Below are 17,794 nucleotides of genomic sequence, written 5' to 3' on the forward strand. Positions count from 1 at the left end.
AAGTTTGAAAAGGTAAAATTTAATTTGTCTGTAGCATGCACTAAAGTTCTACAGAGTTAGGGATACAGGATACTTGTTTCACTATGAATGATCTTATACAGGAGACCTAGGCAGTTACAGTTGTTCTAGGGGTCATAAGGAACCACCATGGCCCTGAAATTAAAACAAATTGAGTAGCAAGTAAGAAAAAAATCTTAAATTTGTGGGCGTTATGACTACTAAAAGAAATAATATTACAGGAAAGTAAGAGGCTAAAGCAACATCTTAGAAATCTATTTCAGAAAGTATGTGCAATATGAAAAATTATAAATGGGTATAAGAAACAATTTGGAGCTCAAAAGCTCAGCCTACAGGCCTAGAATTAGAGATTGAGCAGAGAGCTTTAAATAAAAGATTCTGAGACTAGACAACCAGAATGCCAGAGTTGAAATAAAAAAAGTAGGCAATAAAATGACATGCAGTTTAGCTCAGAACCCCATTTTTTATGGGTTATTTGTCTCGCTGCAGTCTAACTTCATGAGTTCTTTGTACATTTTGGATATAAGCCCTTTCTATCAGTTGTAGGATGAGTAAAGATCTTTTCCAAATCTGTTGGTTGCCGTTTTGTCCTAACCACAGTGTTCTTTGCCTTACAGAAGCTTTGCAGTTTTATGAGATCCCATTTGTTGATTCTAGATCTTAGAGCATAAGCCATTGGTGTTTTGTTCAGGAAATTTTCTCCAGTGCCCATATGTTCGAGATTCTTCCCCACTCTTTCTTCTATTAGTTTGAGTGTATCTGGTTTGATGTGGGGGTCCTTCATCCATTTGGACTTAAGCTTTGTATGGGGTGATAAGAATGGATCTATCTGTATTCTACGTGGTGACCTCCAGTTGAACCAGCACCATGGCTGAAAAGCACCTAAAGAAATGTTCAACATCTTTAGTCATAAGGGAAATGCAAATCCAAACAACCCTGAGATTTCACCTCACACCAGTCAAAATGGCTAAGATAAAAAACTCTGGCAATAGCAGATGCTGGTGAGGATGTGAAGGAAGAGGAACACTCCTCCATTGTTTGTGGGATTGCAGACTGGTACAACCATTCTGGAAATCAGTCTGGAGGTTCCACAGGAAATTGGACATTGTACTACCTGAGGACCCAGCTATACCTCTCTTGGGAATATACCAAAAAGATGCCCCAACATATAACAAAGACACGTGCTCCACTATGTTCATAGCAGCCTTATTTATAATAGCCAGAAGCTGGAAAGAACCCAGATGCCCTTCAACAGAGGAATGGATACAGAAAATGTGGTACACCTACACAATACTACTCCCCTACCAAAAACAATGAGTTATGAAATTCATAGGCAAATGGATCGAACTGGAAAATATCATCCTGAGTGAGGTAACCCAATCACAGCAAAACACACATAGTATGCACTCATTGATAAGTGGATATTAGCCCAAATGCTCGAATTACCCTAGATGCACAAAACACATGAAACTCAAGAAGGATGAACAAATGCAGATGCTTCACTCCTTCTTTAAAAGGGGAACAAGAATACCCTTGAGAGGGAATAGGGAGGCAAAGTTTAGGAAGAAATGTCCATTCAGAGCCTGCTCCACATGTGGCCCATACATATACAGTCACCAAACTAGATAAGATGGATGAAGCAAAGAAGTGCAGGCTGACAGGAACCGGATGTAGATTTCTCCTGAGAGTCACAGCCAGAATACGGAAAATACATAGGCGAATGCCAGCAGCAAACCACTAAACTGAGAACGGGATCCCCATTGAAGGAATCAGAGAAAGGACAGAAAGAGCTTGAAGGGGCTTGAGACCCCCTATGAACAATAATGCCAACCAACCAGAGCTTCCAGATGTTGTGCCCACCTCAGCCGGCAAGGAAGATGCAACACCGCCCAATTCTTCTCAACAGCCTTAATTGCAGGACCACCTCATTGCTGATACGGGGACCTCGAGTGGCAAAAGCGCTCGCCTTATATACACAACAGGCTGGGGCTATGCTAATTGTCTTTCAGGGATTGGTGGAGCACGAATCACCCCACTATCAACCCTGATATTTGTCCTCCAAGGATTGGCAGAGCATGAACCACCCCATTAGCATAGTACCGCCCTGGCCAGATTGATGCCAGGTGCAAACCCACGCATGCTCAGTACTGTTGTTCACCACAGGAGGGCGCCAGACCACCTCATTATCCTATGGCCACCCTGGTAAGGGGACAAGCGTGTGCATGTGCAATAAGTTGTTTAAATCCAGACGGGGCTGGATTTCAGCACCATCTTTGTTTTACCGGGCTGCTCCCTACATCTGCCCCTTTTTTCTTTAATAAAATGACTGGTCTAGATCTGAGTGTCACATCAATCTTGTCATTGCTCCTGTCTTAGGTCTTTCCTGATGATGACATGGCCTTACCCGCCGTTGGGTTACCGTACTGCCACCGGGCCCCGTGTCTTAGGTTGGTCCGAGATCGAGGAAAGTTGCCCGTCTCTGGATACAATGACTCCACATGACAGTGACAAAAATGATCTAGGGCGAACTCTTAATCTTTCAAAGAGGCCAGCAATATGTTGGCAGAAGCACCATTTTCAATGGCGATCATAGCCTGGTAAACAACAGCTTTGTGTCTGGCATGTTGTCTTTTTAAATGGCCAATAAGCCAGAGACATACTCCGTATCCCAGGAGGACAATAGCTCCCCTGGCAAACATGCCAGCCCACTCCTTAAAAAAGGAGAAAGCGTTGGTGATCCATGAGGTAACATCTTCAACTGTGATGGGGTCCAACCTAGTGCTGTTGAGGACAGCAATCTGCATCAGCAATTGTCTTGATAGTTGCTCTGCTTTCATGGACCAGTTTCCATTCAGATAATTCAAGATTTCTTTGCTCTGTTAAGAATGCTGAGAAAAGTTAGCTCACAAAGGAGTAATGCATAAACCGCTAAGGGAGGAAACGCAGGACAGCTGCGTCATATGATACAGTGCTTCAATTTGTTCTTGAATTAAATCTTCCATGATTAGCCAATAGAAGGTCAGATGCCAAATGGGTATTAAATTCTTCTAGTATCTCTAGCACCACTGCAGTTCTTTCTACAATCTGATTGACAGTCTCAGCCGTCTGTACTTGTTTAGTCATGGTTATTGTGGCTGTAGTAGCTGAGGCAACAGACACCACATTAGCTGAAATTATAGCTGCCATAATTCCAAAATCTCTTCTGGCTCTTAGCAAATTAAGAATAGGAAAGCAATCTGGGTTTGCCTCCACTGGGATTGGCACAAAGGAGGGATTCTTAACCATCACCGTGGTGTCGTTGGTGCCATCCCAGCATTCAGCTAAATAGCAGACTACATCAGAGCTATTACTATTTAAAACATCATTGCTTACATTAGTATTTATCAGAAAGAAAATGGGTGATCTAACACATACTGAAGTACTAGTGGCAGTATCATTTGCCAAGAGGTTATTATATTGAATATTGATCAACCTGGTATCATTTTTTTCTGGTTGCTGAAACATTATACAGTGTGAAGTTCTCACCCATCAACCTAGCAAAGGGGGTCAGGGATGTATATGCCCCTTGGTCATTGGACAGCACCCATTGAAACCAAGGCCAGAGATTTTCCATGCCAGACTTATTCTGTTTCCAATTAAATTGTGTTTTGCTAAGAGGTGGAGAAAACTCGAATCCTGGCAAGATTTGTTTTGCTCTATGAAATGGACTCTGACATGGGGTAAAATCAGGTGGGAAATCTTGATACGGGGGGCAAGCGGGTAAGACCCTATGATGGGTACAGTTATCTTGTATATAGTTACCTTGCCCCGGGTGTGATGAAACGCTACAATTATGCATCATAGTCAGTGTTGTAATGTTCGAATCAGCAGAACTATTGACTGAAGTGTTTCCGCTGGGTGAAGAGACCCCCTGTGTAATTTGACTCAAAGCAGCCAGGATGATCCTGGTGCTCATTGCACGGTCACTAGTAGGATCCAACCAATTAGCTAATGTGACTCTACGCAACCAAACACAGGGCAGGGAAGAGTTCTTAACAGTAAAACATGAGGTATGTGACAGAGAAAAGTTAGTGGCGGCATACCGTTGGGGCATTTCTCCATTTGGCACTATACAGGGAACATCACGCAAACAGGAGGTGGAGAAAAAGGTTGGCAAAACAGTAGAATTGCTACAAACTGGCATGGGTACTGGCCAGGATCTGGCAATAGCCCACAGGGTGAGCGAATCAACCTGTATTATCATTCCCAGTAGTAATAATAGGGTTCGTAGTCTCATCTTCAGGAAGAGCAGAAGGCAATTTTCCAGTCAAGCGCTCAGGTACCCAAATTGGATTTTCTTGATTCTTCGGAAAAACACAAACAGCTCCCCTAGATCTCGAAATCACAGGATCTGGGCCACATCATTCATCAGTTAAGACATCCTTCCACTTTACTTCTGCATTAGTCATAGGTGTAGTCGTAGCATGGCGATCTGCGGCACAGCGGCCATGTGCATCCAAAATTAAGAAATTTAGAGTAAAAAGAGCTAAAGAAAGTTGTTCTTTTGGTGTTCAGCCACTGGCAATTCCCTCTTTTTGTTTTTGTATAAGCTCTTTTAAAGTGCGATATGCTCTTTCCACATTTCCTTGACCCTGGGGATTGTATGGTAATCCTGTAGTATGACCGACCTGCATTGTCTGGCAAAATGCCTGAAAGGACTTTGCAGTGTAGGCAGGCCCGTTGTCTGTCTTGAGACTATCAGGCTTTCTTCAGGCTGCCCATGCCTCTAAGCAATGACTAATGGCATTTCGAGCCTTTTCACCAGTCATCAGAGTGGCATGTATAATACCGGAACAGGTATCAACAGAAACATTTTAAATTTCCAAATTGAGATATGTGTGTGACATCCATCTGCAAAGTTTTAGTGGGATCAGACCACGAGGGTTAATCCCCACCTGAGGAGGGTGGTGAAATTGAACACAATTCTGGCAACGTAACACCACATCACAGGCTGTAGCTCTAGAGATTTTAATTTTTTATTGAAGAGTAAAGGCAGGAACATGAAACTTTTGATGAAATTCTCTAGCGAGATCAACCGGAGCAGCATGAAAAATAAACTCCCTATGAGTACTAGCATCCACCAGGGTGTTATTACTGGTCATGGGACCAGGCAAATTAGTATGGGCTCGAATATGTTGTATGAAAAATTTATTTTTTCTGGTCCAAATCAATTTTTTTAATTCTAAAAGAATTTGACATACGGTACTATTCGACTGAATTGGCCCTGCAATTTCAAGTGAGCAAACAGCATTAACTATATAAGCAGAGTCAGAAATTAAATTAAAAGAATCATGAAATCTTTTAAAAACTTCCAATACAGTTTTACATTCTGTAATTTGGGGGGTGCCTGGACTGTAATGAATTAAGACTGGTTCTTGAGAATCAACCATATAGGCACCTACACCTCTTTTGGAGCTATCTGTATAAATATCTAACGCTCCAGACAAAGGCTCAGTGGCAGTGACCTTAGGAAAGAATCACTGGATGTTCAGAAAAAAATTGTAGCAATGGATCCTTAGGATAATGATTGTCAAACTCTCCTTCAAAACTACAGCGTAATATGGCTCAGTCATCTATCAAGGCACACAATGTTTCCATCTGAGCTGTATTATATGGTGTAATAATTTTCTTGGGTAAAATACCAAAATGCTGAATGCAAGATTTAATGCCTAACAGAGCAAGCTGTGCAACGGCAGAAGGGTAATATTCAAGGGTCTTATTAGGAGAAATATGGGGATAAATCCAAAGAAGCGGTCCTTGTTGCCATAGCACTTCTGTAGGCTGACGAAAGGTTCTCAGTATACACAAAAGGAGATCTTCCTTTCTCTTGTACCTTCTTAGCATTGCCTTTTCCAGTCTTTTTTCTACTTTCCTCAAGGACAATCGTGCTTCCTTGGTTAAAGCACAGGGTGAAGTAAGCTGAGAATCCCCTTTCAGGATCTCATAGAGTGGTTGCAAATCTATATTGGGCATTTTAATATAGGATCGAATCCAATTTATGCTTCCTAGTAATTTCTGAAAGTCATTTAATGTTTTTAAATGATCTTTTCGTAATTCAATTTTCTGAGGGGAAATACTATGAGGAGTGATTTTAGTTCCTAGATATTCCCCCATTTGGCCCATTTGAACCTTTTCAGGTGCTATGAACAATTGATTGTTTTCAAGCACCTTAACCACTTTCACATAGCCTGCTCCAAGGGTGCCACAATCTTTAGCGGAAAACAAAATAACCTTAGCCAGATTGGTGGGGCATTTTCCAGCCCCTCGGAGACCCACCCTTGGAGCCTGGCGGTAGACCTGGGTGTTAGATGCCAAGTGGCTGACAAAAGAATTGTAACCAGTTCCCCTGGGACTTTCAGGACCTCAGTAGCAGCCCTTTATCAAACTGTCTCAGTGGGCTAAAGTCCCATGGAAAAGAAAACATTAATCTTGACCTTGGCCACAGCCTCCAGTTGGAGTAAGCTGAAGAGCCAGTGCCAAGATTTTCTCCTCTTATCATCCTACAGTAAAGCCTGTTCTGTCTGGCAAAACAAATTCCTCGCAGTCTCCTGTAGACTCTTTCTGAAATTACTTTAGGGGCTCCCCTGTCCCCAAACCCGGGGCATTTTGACCATAGAGGCAGGAACTGGGTGTTGAGGGGATAGGATCAAAGTAACTCTCCATGTCAATGATGATCAACGGGAAAGGTAACTTAATGTTGGAGATCAACTCCTCTCATGGAATAAGGCCAGCAGATAAGGTAGGCTCCCTTAAAGAACTTCTCTTAATGAACGCTCTCCTTCTGTGAGCAAGTGTTGAAGGTCTGTCCACTAAAGGCAGCAACTGGAATTTTTTTCCTGACCCTGTTCTTTGAGGGATGGATAAATTCCTTTCTTGTTCTTGTTTTCCTTGTTTTCACCCGCCTCACTCTCAGCCTTTTCAGATCGTTCCTCCTGTAGCATTTCTAACACAGCCTGTCCCTTTTCTATAGCCTGCTGACAGCATTTCTGATCTTCTAGGCAGCTACGCACTAAGCGCCATACTGGCCGAACCCCCGCCTTCAAGGTTCCTTGCTCCCAAGCAAAATCTAAATCCTTCCCCAGCTTATCCCAGCTGCCCACCGTGAGATTCCCAGAGACAGCGAACCAAGGTGCAATGGCATCGCATTCACTAAGAAATCTCTCTATAGTGCTTCTTTTCATCCTAAGCCTTTTTCTTTCAAACAGCTCTTGAAGAGCCAGAAAAATTGGGTGAGACTGAGAAGTCCCCATGCTCGCTACAGCGGCTCCGCTGCTAGTTTCGCTTCCCCCTACTGCGTGGGCCGCAAGCACGAACACAGATAAAACACTATGTTTCAAAAAAAATAACGTTGGCTATCAACCAACACACCACCACTAGAGCGGGTCCATAAAATTAAATTTCCTACTCACTACACTTGCTCCATACCCGGAGGCCTTATCGCTGCTTACTACCGCAGATTTGTATCATCCCTTGTTACCTGGGGAACTTTTATTTACGAGTGGTTTTACAAGCAGGGTGGGCTGGCGTGTTTGTTTACACACTATTTTGTAGCCTGACACTTGTTGGCTATTCCCAGCAAATGCACTCCTGTCCGGGATGGTGGCAATTCAAAAGAAAGCAAATCCACCACACAAAGAAGAAAAGAAACAAAATTACAAGTCCTACCCACAAAGGATCAATTGGAAACAACATTGCTGTAGACCACAGACTTTTTAGCCTCTAAACCAAGGCTTTCATCATCTCTGCTTACCTCCAGAGAACGTTATTGTCCCTTACCCGGGAACTTTCCGATGTCACTGTCCTGGAACTGAAGAGTTCTGAATCCACGAGGATGTCCTTGCTCCCCATAGGACCACCAGTTGTAGCACCCACCTCAGCCCACAAGGAAGACGCAACACCATCGGATTCTTCTCAACAGCCTTTATTGCAGGACCACCTCATTGCTGATACGGGGACCTCGAGTGGCAAAAGCGCTCGCCTTATATACACAACAGGCTGGGGCTATGCTAATTGTCTTTCAGGGATTGGCGGAGCATGAATCACCCCACTATCACCCCTGCTACTTGTCCTCCAGGGATTGGCGGAGCATGGACCACCCCATTAGCATGGTACCACCCTGGCCAGATTGACGCCAGGTGCACACCTGCGCATGTGCAGTACTATTGTTCACCACAGGAGGGCACCAGATCACCTCATTATCCTCTGGCCACCCTGGCAAGGGGACAAGCCTGCGCATGCGCGATAAGTTGTTTACATCCAGATGGGGCTGGATGTTGGCGCCATCTTTGTTTTACTGCGCTGCTCCCTACATCCAGGGACTAAGCCACTACCCAAAGACTATACATGGACTGACCCTGTGTTCCAACTGCATAGGTAGTAACGAATAGCCTCGTAAGGGCACCAGTGGAAGTGGAAACCCTAGTTCCTGCCAAGACTGAACCCCCAGTAAACAAGATTGGTGGGGGGAGGGTTGTAATGGGGGGATGATGGGGAAGGGAACACCTATATAGAAGGGGAGGGCAAGGGGTTAGGGGGATCTTGGCATGGAAACCTGGAAATGTAATAACAATTGAAATATAAATAAGAAATACCCAATTTCATAAAATGGACAAAAAAAAAAGAAAGAAAGAAAAGACATGCAGTATTTGGGATGAGTGAGAAAGATAAGCCTTGAGAATAGTGCTTTTTGTGCTTTGCAGACTCTCTCCCAACCTAAGGATGATAAAAATTAAACATACGTACTGCTTTAAAGTTCCACTTGAATTTCTATCCTTTGCCCCATAAGTAGTTAATGAAATTTTGATGCCTATGTAAGTGAAGATAAAAGTATACTCAGAACAAAACTACCATATTATAATCAGAGAACAAAAGTTCATCTTCGTTTCTGCAATGTCTGGCAGAGTACTTAAGAAATTATTGGCGTTGGGGTAGAGCGCTTGCCTAGCAATCACAAGGCCCTGGGTTCAGTCCCCAGCTCCGAAAAAAAAAAAAAAAGAAAAAGAAAAAGAAAAAAAAAGAAATTATTGCTTTAGAAATTTTTATCAGAACCCATGTTTTCATAATTCTCACTATATCATTACATTAGCCATCCTCATCATTGCTACCTGTCTGACCAGGGCAAAAGAATTTGACAACTGAAATGGGCAATAAAAATGCAGGTAGCTGCAAAAAGCAACTCACAAAGATGATCCAGGAACATTTCTATAAAGTAACTTACATAGATCTGTATCTTGTTTCTTGTGTTAAGTTTTTTTTCCTTTGTCTTAATCATAGTATGACTTCTTTACTTAAGTACTTACATTGACATTTACATAGATATTTTTCAAAGTAAAGTTATCTTAACATATATACACCAAATTTAATTTAAAGAAAAAGAACTGACACTTTCATGCATTCAATGTAATAGTATGGTTGTAATACTCTTCTAACTTTTTAAATCTAGTTTAAAGGCAAGTTACTTTTTGTCATGATTTTAAGTAGTAGATTTCAAAGACAAGCTGTATTGTAGATGATATTCTTGATGATGTTAATGATAATAATGATATTTGCATTCTTATATATTCCAGCTTCTGCTCTCCTAATTACTGAAGCCATGGCTTCTTTCTAGAAAGGATTACAAAATAATTGGATCATATTTTATTGGGGTGTTCTATAATGTCAACAGAGTGAGAATATCTCATAATTAAAAGATATGAAATATGATTTAAAACGGTATAAGGAATAAGTTATACTTACTGAGGCTATTTCAATTGTATTCATTTTATTAGTATAATTATATGTACATAATAGATAATAAAAATGCATGTCATTATCACATCCTAGCACCCTAAACACTGTGATGGCTGATTTTGATTATTAGCTCATTTAACTCCAATACTAAACTTGTGCTAGGGAGATTTTCACACATAAGCAAATCTTTATTAAGGGTTTACACAAAGTAACATTACCAGAAACTTGTTAGATTCAATTTTCTTTTTATGTTGCAGTATTTTGCAGGCTACATTTGAATCAATGAACTCGAGATCTCCCTGTCCATGCTTCAGATGTTTCAGGGTGACACATTCACAAAGACTCCTGCTTTTAATCTACCTTCTGCTTTCAAATTAAAAAAAAAGCATTTCCTCTCTTCTGGAGTTTTATTAAATTGTGACTATGTCTGTGAACCTATAGTTTAGATACTATGCAGAGAAGCAGACAAGACACAAGGCAGCGCTCTAACAGTTTTGTGGATTTGAAGAAGGAAGAGAAAGAGATTGAGGAGATAGAAGCCTGTAAACTTAAAGTGAACCTTGGTGGAAAAGTATGCTGATAGCAGCTGTTCCAAGAATACTGAGAATGAAAATATCTGAAGCAATGTTCAGTTTATATCCATGCAGTATCCCTTTCTATAAATTAGAGCTAAACAGATGAGGAAAGCAACAAGAGGAAAAAGCTCATAGTGAAAGTTGCATTACTATCTGAAAAGGGGATAAGAAGTAGATTGATTTAAGTGAGTTTGATGCTAATGCTATATTTAGTATATCTGGATGCATAAATTCATTGATTATGGAGAAGAACAAATAGCAAGGAAATTACGGGCTGCCATTTAGTGATTATGATTTTTAATTTATAACATGTCTATTGCTATGGTAATTTTTCAGCAATAAACTAAATCATTAGATCTGTTAACTTCAAACTGCATTTACTTTAAATAATACTTCTATTCATTTATCAAAATTTCATACATTCATATGATGCACTCTGATAATATCCATCAATCACTGCCTACTTCCAACTCTACCTAGTGTCCCCATTATGTCTGCTTCCAAACTTCACGTCTTTTTTCCCTGTCTTTCTTACCAATAGTCACTTTAGTACAAGTAATCCTACCCACACAACATTCCCATGTAGTTTGAGCCATCCATTGGAACACATTCGACCTACTAGTAGCTAAATGCTCAAATAAAATTGACTCTACCACCTTCATCAGCCATAAATTACCAGTAGTTTCTACACTAAGAGTCAAACTTCAAGGGTGCCTCCCCTAGTCATGAAGAAATTTTGATTAGCTTTTTTAGTACTTGTGCAAGTAAACATAGTAGCTATGAGTTGCTGTAAATTATATATATATATATATATATATATATATATATATATATATATATATGCCATGTCAGTATTTCATAGCTCTCTTCCCCATCTGCTGGCTCTTACATTCTTTCTGTACTCCCACCTCCTGGCAAGTTTTTCCCTGTGCCTTGGATGATGGATGATAGAAGGAGATGATTCATCCACAGCTGAGCACTTATAGATACTTATGCAGCACTATTCTTTCACCAGTTCTGAGTCTTTGAGTTACTTTTGTTAATCTTGTATAAATAACGTGCAAAGGAAATGGTTATTTTAGGGGTTTGGGTTATGGATAAGCAGAAATGAGCTCTTACCTATCACAAAAACTAGAATTCATATCTCAGCACTCAAGTCAACTGACTCAAAAATGCCTGAAACTCTGACTACATGGGATCCATTCCCCTTTTGGTCTCTCTGTGTATGTTCCTGACACACACACACACACACACACACACACACACACACACACACACACACATGAAACTATACTCACACCACTGCATATATAAGCACACACACAAAAACAGTCCCACACTGAAACTAATGCAAATATACATGTAAATCATAAAAGAAAATATTTTTAAAATTTTTAAGGATTTTAAATCAATTATATACTTTTAGACCCTAACCTTCACTGTCATTTCATGCATTTCTAGAAGTATGTTTATGGTATAATGAGTGGTACATTGCATTGGATAAGGCTGAGTGCAGGAATTAGGTAAATACTGGGTTCTTGTGAAATTATTTTACTGCTTTCTCCTGGATATGTCTAATTATGGGGGATCAGATGCAAGTGACTGTTAGTATTTATACAGTTCATATAATATGTTAGACAAAATGCTAATCAATTATACCTATGTCCATGATAAGATCTACCCTAATGGCTAAATATCTTTTCTCACTAATTAGAAGTGTGAAGCTTAGTTTAGCAAGGGATATAGTGATCAAACCTAGGACAGTTGTTAAATTGCATTATCATAAATGCATTCTCACTTTTAAGTTAATGTTCTACCTACTATATCATATTTTTGACAATCTAAATCATATACAGATATAACAATTCTGTTATCAGTATTGTTTTTCTTAATAATAGAACTCAGTTTCAGATCTTAAAAACCACTGCTTCTGTGGTTTTTGAAATTTGCTTGTTGAAGTTGTCTTTTAGAAGTCTTCTAAAAGAAGATGTCTTTTAAATGCCAAGTCCCACTTGTCATCTCCAAAGCTTAACAGAAACAAAAACACATTCCCTCTAAATATTCAGCTTATGTAAAAAATTGAAGACCAATATAGTACTTTTCAAGGAGATCCTGCTAGGCTTGTGAGTCCAGATACCCAGTCTGTGCTATGACCAAATGAATCAGTGTAGAATTCTTGAAGAAGCAAGGTACCCACTTTGTTTTAGTTTATATTACATTTACCTTTCTGTACGGGTTGCTCTGTATATCTAAATGCAAATCCAAAATGTCTCTCCGCTTATATGCTCCATTCTTTTCATTACTTAATCACTGTTTCATACTCAAACAGAATTAGTAAGGTAGGATGTGTCTAGACCAAATACTGATGTTACTTTTTGTAATGGTTGTTCCAAAACTGTTTGACCTGGTGAGACCAAGAAACTTTGCCCCACTGGTGACATTTAAAAGTAGTAGAGAAAAATCATGTTCACATGTTAAAATTAGGATCCAGTACTAAGAGGTCAAAATTTGCTGAAGTCCTTTAATTAAAGCATTATTTAGAAGAAAGACAATTAACTACAGAGGTATAAGAAACATGTAGTTTTTCAGATCTAAGGGTTTTTAATGTATTTCAATGTTGCCCTTTTCTCCTATCCTAAGAAAAGAGAATTGCTATTTGACATTAGAGAACAAATATCACTGAAATTTGTATCTAATAATGGTATAGAAATTTAATTAGGAGCATGTCAGATTTTTTTTAATCTGGCCAATGTGACAAAAAATCAATTTAATATGTACAATATCAACAAATGGATTATAAGGTATCTAGTACTTAGACATGTGAATTATACATTTTTAATGAGAAACACATTTATAATGAAATAAAACATCATTGTGACGTAAAGATACAGGCTTTGAATAACCAATATGCTACTCTGGGGTCATGTCTGTATTTGGAAATATCTTGGGTCACATTTTATGTTCAATGAGCAAAATAACAGCAAACCTCTACTGTATAGATCTATGAGAGATTCAAATCCAAAAAGTCAATGTTTAACTAATATTTTAATTAAAATATTTTATCAAAATGAGTGTTTTTGAAAATACAAAACACCAAAGAGGAAGCCAGGCAAACATATTGCTTTACTCCAATGATCAGTGCTCCTTTTCTTTCTATTTTGTGGAATAGTTTGGATAGTATTGGCATGAAGTCGTCTATGAAGGTCTGATAGAATTCTGCACTAAACCCATCTGGTCCTGGGCTCTTTTTGGTTGGGAGACTTGTAATAACTGTTTCTATTTCTTTATGAGTTATGTAATTGTTTAGATGGTTATCTGATCCTGACTTAACTTTGGTTCCTGGTATTTGTCTAGAAAATTGTCCATTTCACCCAGATTTTTTCAGAGACCTCATTCACTCGTACTTAGAATGATCATCCTACAATTTGTGTTGTAACACTTTGCTGCTTATACAGACACATAAAAAATATTTTTCAAAAGTACCCCCCAGACACTGTATATTTTATAGTCTTTTTATTGATAATATGAGAAAGCATCTATACTAGGATAATAATGCTTAATGATTTGGGGTGTCAAAAGCTCAGAACAAGGAAGTTTACAGGAGTTTCTCATTTGCAACTATAAAGTTTATTGCTAAAAATTTCATTAACATTATCAGTTTGAGCCAGAGAAATTATATATTAAAAAGTCATAGAAGATAAGAAAAGTTATGAGATATAATATTAAATCATATGTCTAGGGCAACATCCAGTGTTCTATGCTCTGTCAGACAATATGGAGAGTCATTCCCATGTTTCATTAAATTCCTCTTGTCATTCAAATCAAAGTGGGAACACTCTGTTCATTTGAAAGTTATCAAATCACTATTAATTTCATTAATACCTTATATTAATATTTTTCAAAGTAAGAAATACATCATTGATCAAAATTGTAAAAGCATATATCTAACGAGAACAAATACATAGTAAGAAATTAGTTTAAATCAAGAAATATCAAAACTATTTTTATCACAAGTACTTTATAAAAATTTGTTTTGTGGAAGTAATAGTTTCATAAATAAGACAATGATTTTCACATATATTTTTAATATTCCATTAAAGCAATTAAGTAATTTATGTGTAAAATGGTGTTCAGTCTGGCATTATTTCTTAGTATGCTTTACTACTAAATATATCTATATCAATATCTATATATACATACATATATATATATATATATATGTATGTATATATATATAAATTACTTTTTTGTGGTCATATACAAAACATAATTTTCTGAAGTTATAAAAGCCAGGTAATGATAATGACATTCTGACCAACTAATAATTTCCTTAATTGTTCTAAATATTTATGGCTGACAAACTGAAAATTCTTAGCTTATGTAACTCAATGAAAGTTATTATTATTCAACACCACATTCAAGGACAACTTTGAATGTTAATGACTCCATTTTTTTCCTCATGTCAGAAAACGTTTTATTAAGCAGGACAAGCTCTAGAATGTCAGAGGCATGTTTGGCAATATAGAAGCCACACACAAAATAGGCTCTTTCCTTCACATGAAAATGGAGCAAGAAATCTAGAGAAAATTAAAAAATGAATGATTTTATAGTAATTTCCAAGTGAGGATTGAAAATTGAAAGTTCTAGGAATAAAGTTTTCATGCATTTAAAGCTGTGATTCATCCCTCCTACTAAATTCTGTAACATTTTAATAACTAAGAAATGTATTGATAGGACCCGTTTTATTATTTTGTATGTATTGACAGTAGGAATTCCAGAAATTTAAAACAATGTCTCCAAAACATCTGTCCATTTTTGTGTTATATAACAAAAGATTTCGAGAAGCAAAGTGGTTATCTAGAATATTTAAAGACCTATTCAAGAAAATTCTACTAATAGCATATTTTTTGAGGTTTGGGGGTGACTGCAGATCCAGGTGAGGATGTTTTGGCAAGTGTTTGTAAAACTTTATTTTTTAAAACTTGCATTAAGAAACTGATAGACATTAGTAAGCAAAAATTAGATCTAGAGAACAGTTAAGGAAATATCAAATGAGATGTTGTGAAAAATAAATAATGAATTTGACAACCTTTGCAAAAATGCTTTCATGTGATAGTGGGCAGTGAAGGTTAGGCTAACTAAGAACAGAGAATCATTGTAAAAATTATTTTCCAATGAAAAAACATTAAATTGAACACTCAGGCTGTTGGGTCAAGAATGATTACTTTCTTTCTATTGTGATGGAGAATTTTAGTAAGGGAGAAAATACTGACAATGCTAGAGATAGAGATAATTAAAATAAAGTCCTTGAAAAGGTAGTGTGTGAAAAGAAATACACTCTAAATGTACCCTTCACAGTGTATGACCTGCCATTGTATTTTTCAGTTCAAATGAAACAGAAAAAAATTACTGAGTAAACTAAGGGAAGATTGCTTGGAAATTAGGCTAGTTTAATGAGCTATTGCATTACCTCATATGTGGGAGATATAGCTCACACACACACTTGAGGAGAGATGTTCTTAGTGTTTCCTTTTGGATTATTTTCTTTCAGGTGCTTCAAGAAGATCTAGAACAGGAACAGGTCAGGGTCAACTCGCTCACTCATATGGTTGTAGTGGTTGATGAATCAAGCGGTGATCATGCAACAGCTGCTTTGGAAGAACAACTTAAGGTCAGATTTTATTTTATTTTATTTTTTAAGCAACTGCATACATACTTTACAACATTTAATTTCTAATAGGAAAACGTAATTAGAACATTTAGAATGCAATTTAATTCAGATAGTAAAATGTAGTGTATTTATGCATAAAAAGTTAAATCATCCTCCACTGTGCATTCTCATTTTCATTAACTTACTCTGTTTGCTTTCTCTTTCATCCCTGCCTTTGAAGAAATACACAAATTCAGATCTAATTATTTTTATAATGATTACATGCATTAGAAATCTGACTAAATAATACTATTTAGGTATTCCCTAAACCCATAGTCTGAGTGTGAGCAAAAATTAACTTAAAATGTATTAAATTCTGTTAAATGATATAAAAAGGAGTATTTGTACTTTCGCTGTATTCATTTCTTTAAGCTTTTATTGTTGTTCTCATGCATACATTGGATGTATAAATCATAGAAGTTGACTAGAGTAGATATTCAGCCATCAAACCACATTCCAACCCAGTTGAAATTATTTGTGCTTTTGAAAATATATAAAATGCCTTTTGCAAATGCCTGCAATTCTAGCACTTTGGTGTTAGAGACATGAGATTCAGGAATTCCAGGCCAGCCTTAGCTGCCCAACATCTTTGAATAGCAGCTAGATAAGAGGGCTCTGATGTCTCTTCTTAATTCAGGAGTCTCCTTCATACACAGGGTACACAGAAATACACTCAGGGACATATGCATAAATGTAAAATAAAAATAAGTATATATTAATACTAAAACAAACAAACAAAAATGATAATGTGTGTATTTCAAAGTTTTGTTTTATATGTACATGTCCAATTATCTACAAGTTTACATATTTACATGTGGAAGCCAGAGGTATAAGGTGGGTATCTTCCTCAACCACTCTAGACATTGGTTTTTGAGATATGGTCTCTATCAACGTGAAACTTATCAATTTTGCCATAATGGCTGACCATCTGACCCCAGCGATGCTTTTGTCCCCATCTTCTATTCATAGGTGCTTGGATATCATGTACACATCACAACTCCTTCCATATTACATGGGTGCTTGGGCATCAAACCCTGGCCCTCTTAGTTAGGAGTGGGTGGAGTATTCTACTGACTTAGTTATCTTCCTAGTCTGATGCCGATAAAGTTGATTACACCCAAGAAAGTCCTGTCTTTCCTTTGCGACAGAGTACACAAATCTAATATCTCAAAAGAACCCTTCATTACAAGTTCAAATGGCTTTATCAGCCTAAAGTAGTTCTTAACAGTATATCAAAACTAACCTATAACACAGTTCCTTAAAGCCTTATCTTTTTTGTTTTCTGTTGTATGAATCTTTTTTTTTTCATTCCAGTGAAATGACATGTCCTTGGGTTACTGCTTTAGAGTGCCAGTCCACAACGTTATCTCGTTTTCTGTTATTAAGTGACAACAGAGTAAAAAGCATTCTAACAGACTGAATACTTTTATAGGAAAGCATCTCTATGTAGTACAACTTTTGTTAAATACTCATATCCCATTAAAATTCCTGAGATCTGAAAATGCTTATGTTATAGTGAACAGTACTATATCATGAGATACAGAGTAAATTTTGTCATGTACACCTGTATAGTGCTGACACTTAAACTACTAAATAGGATAGAATTCTACTCTTATTATGTGAAAATGACTAAATGTTATGAGGCAAAACCCCAATATTCAACCTTTCCCATACCTTTTCAGAAAAGGTTTTAAAGGGCTATGAAGCAGAATTATTTCTACGT

At 37.7% G+C, this 17,794-nt stretch overlaps 1 protein-coding gene across 8 annotated transcripts in view; it reads left to right on the plus strand.

The window, feature by feature from the left end:
• The window catches only part of Dmd (dystrophin), a 2,349,574-nt gene that overhangs the window by 826,642 nt on the left and 1,505,138 nt on the right, over positions 1 to 17,794 (plus strand). For all 8 annotated transcript variants that reach the window (XM_087599109.1, NM_001370876.1, XM_087599108.1 and 5 more), the window contains 1 exon segment: positions 15,913 to 16,032. In XM_087599109.1, the coding sequence (XP_087455235.1) occupies positions 15,913 to 16,032 (120 nt within the window).

This window comes from Rattus norvegicus, chromosome X (genome assembly GCF_021556685.1).
Source record: "Rattus norvegicus strain SHRSP/BbbUtx chromosome X, alternate assembly SHRSP_T2T, whole genome shotgun sequence".
Lineage (NCBI taxonomy): Eukaryota > Metazoa > Chordata > Mammalia > Rodentia > Muridae > Rattus > Rattus norvegicus.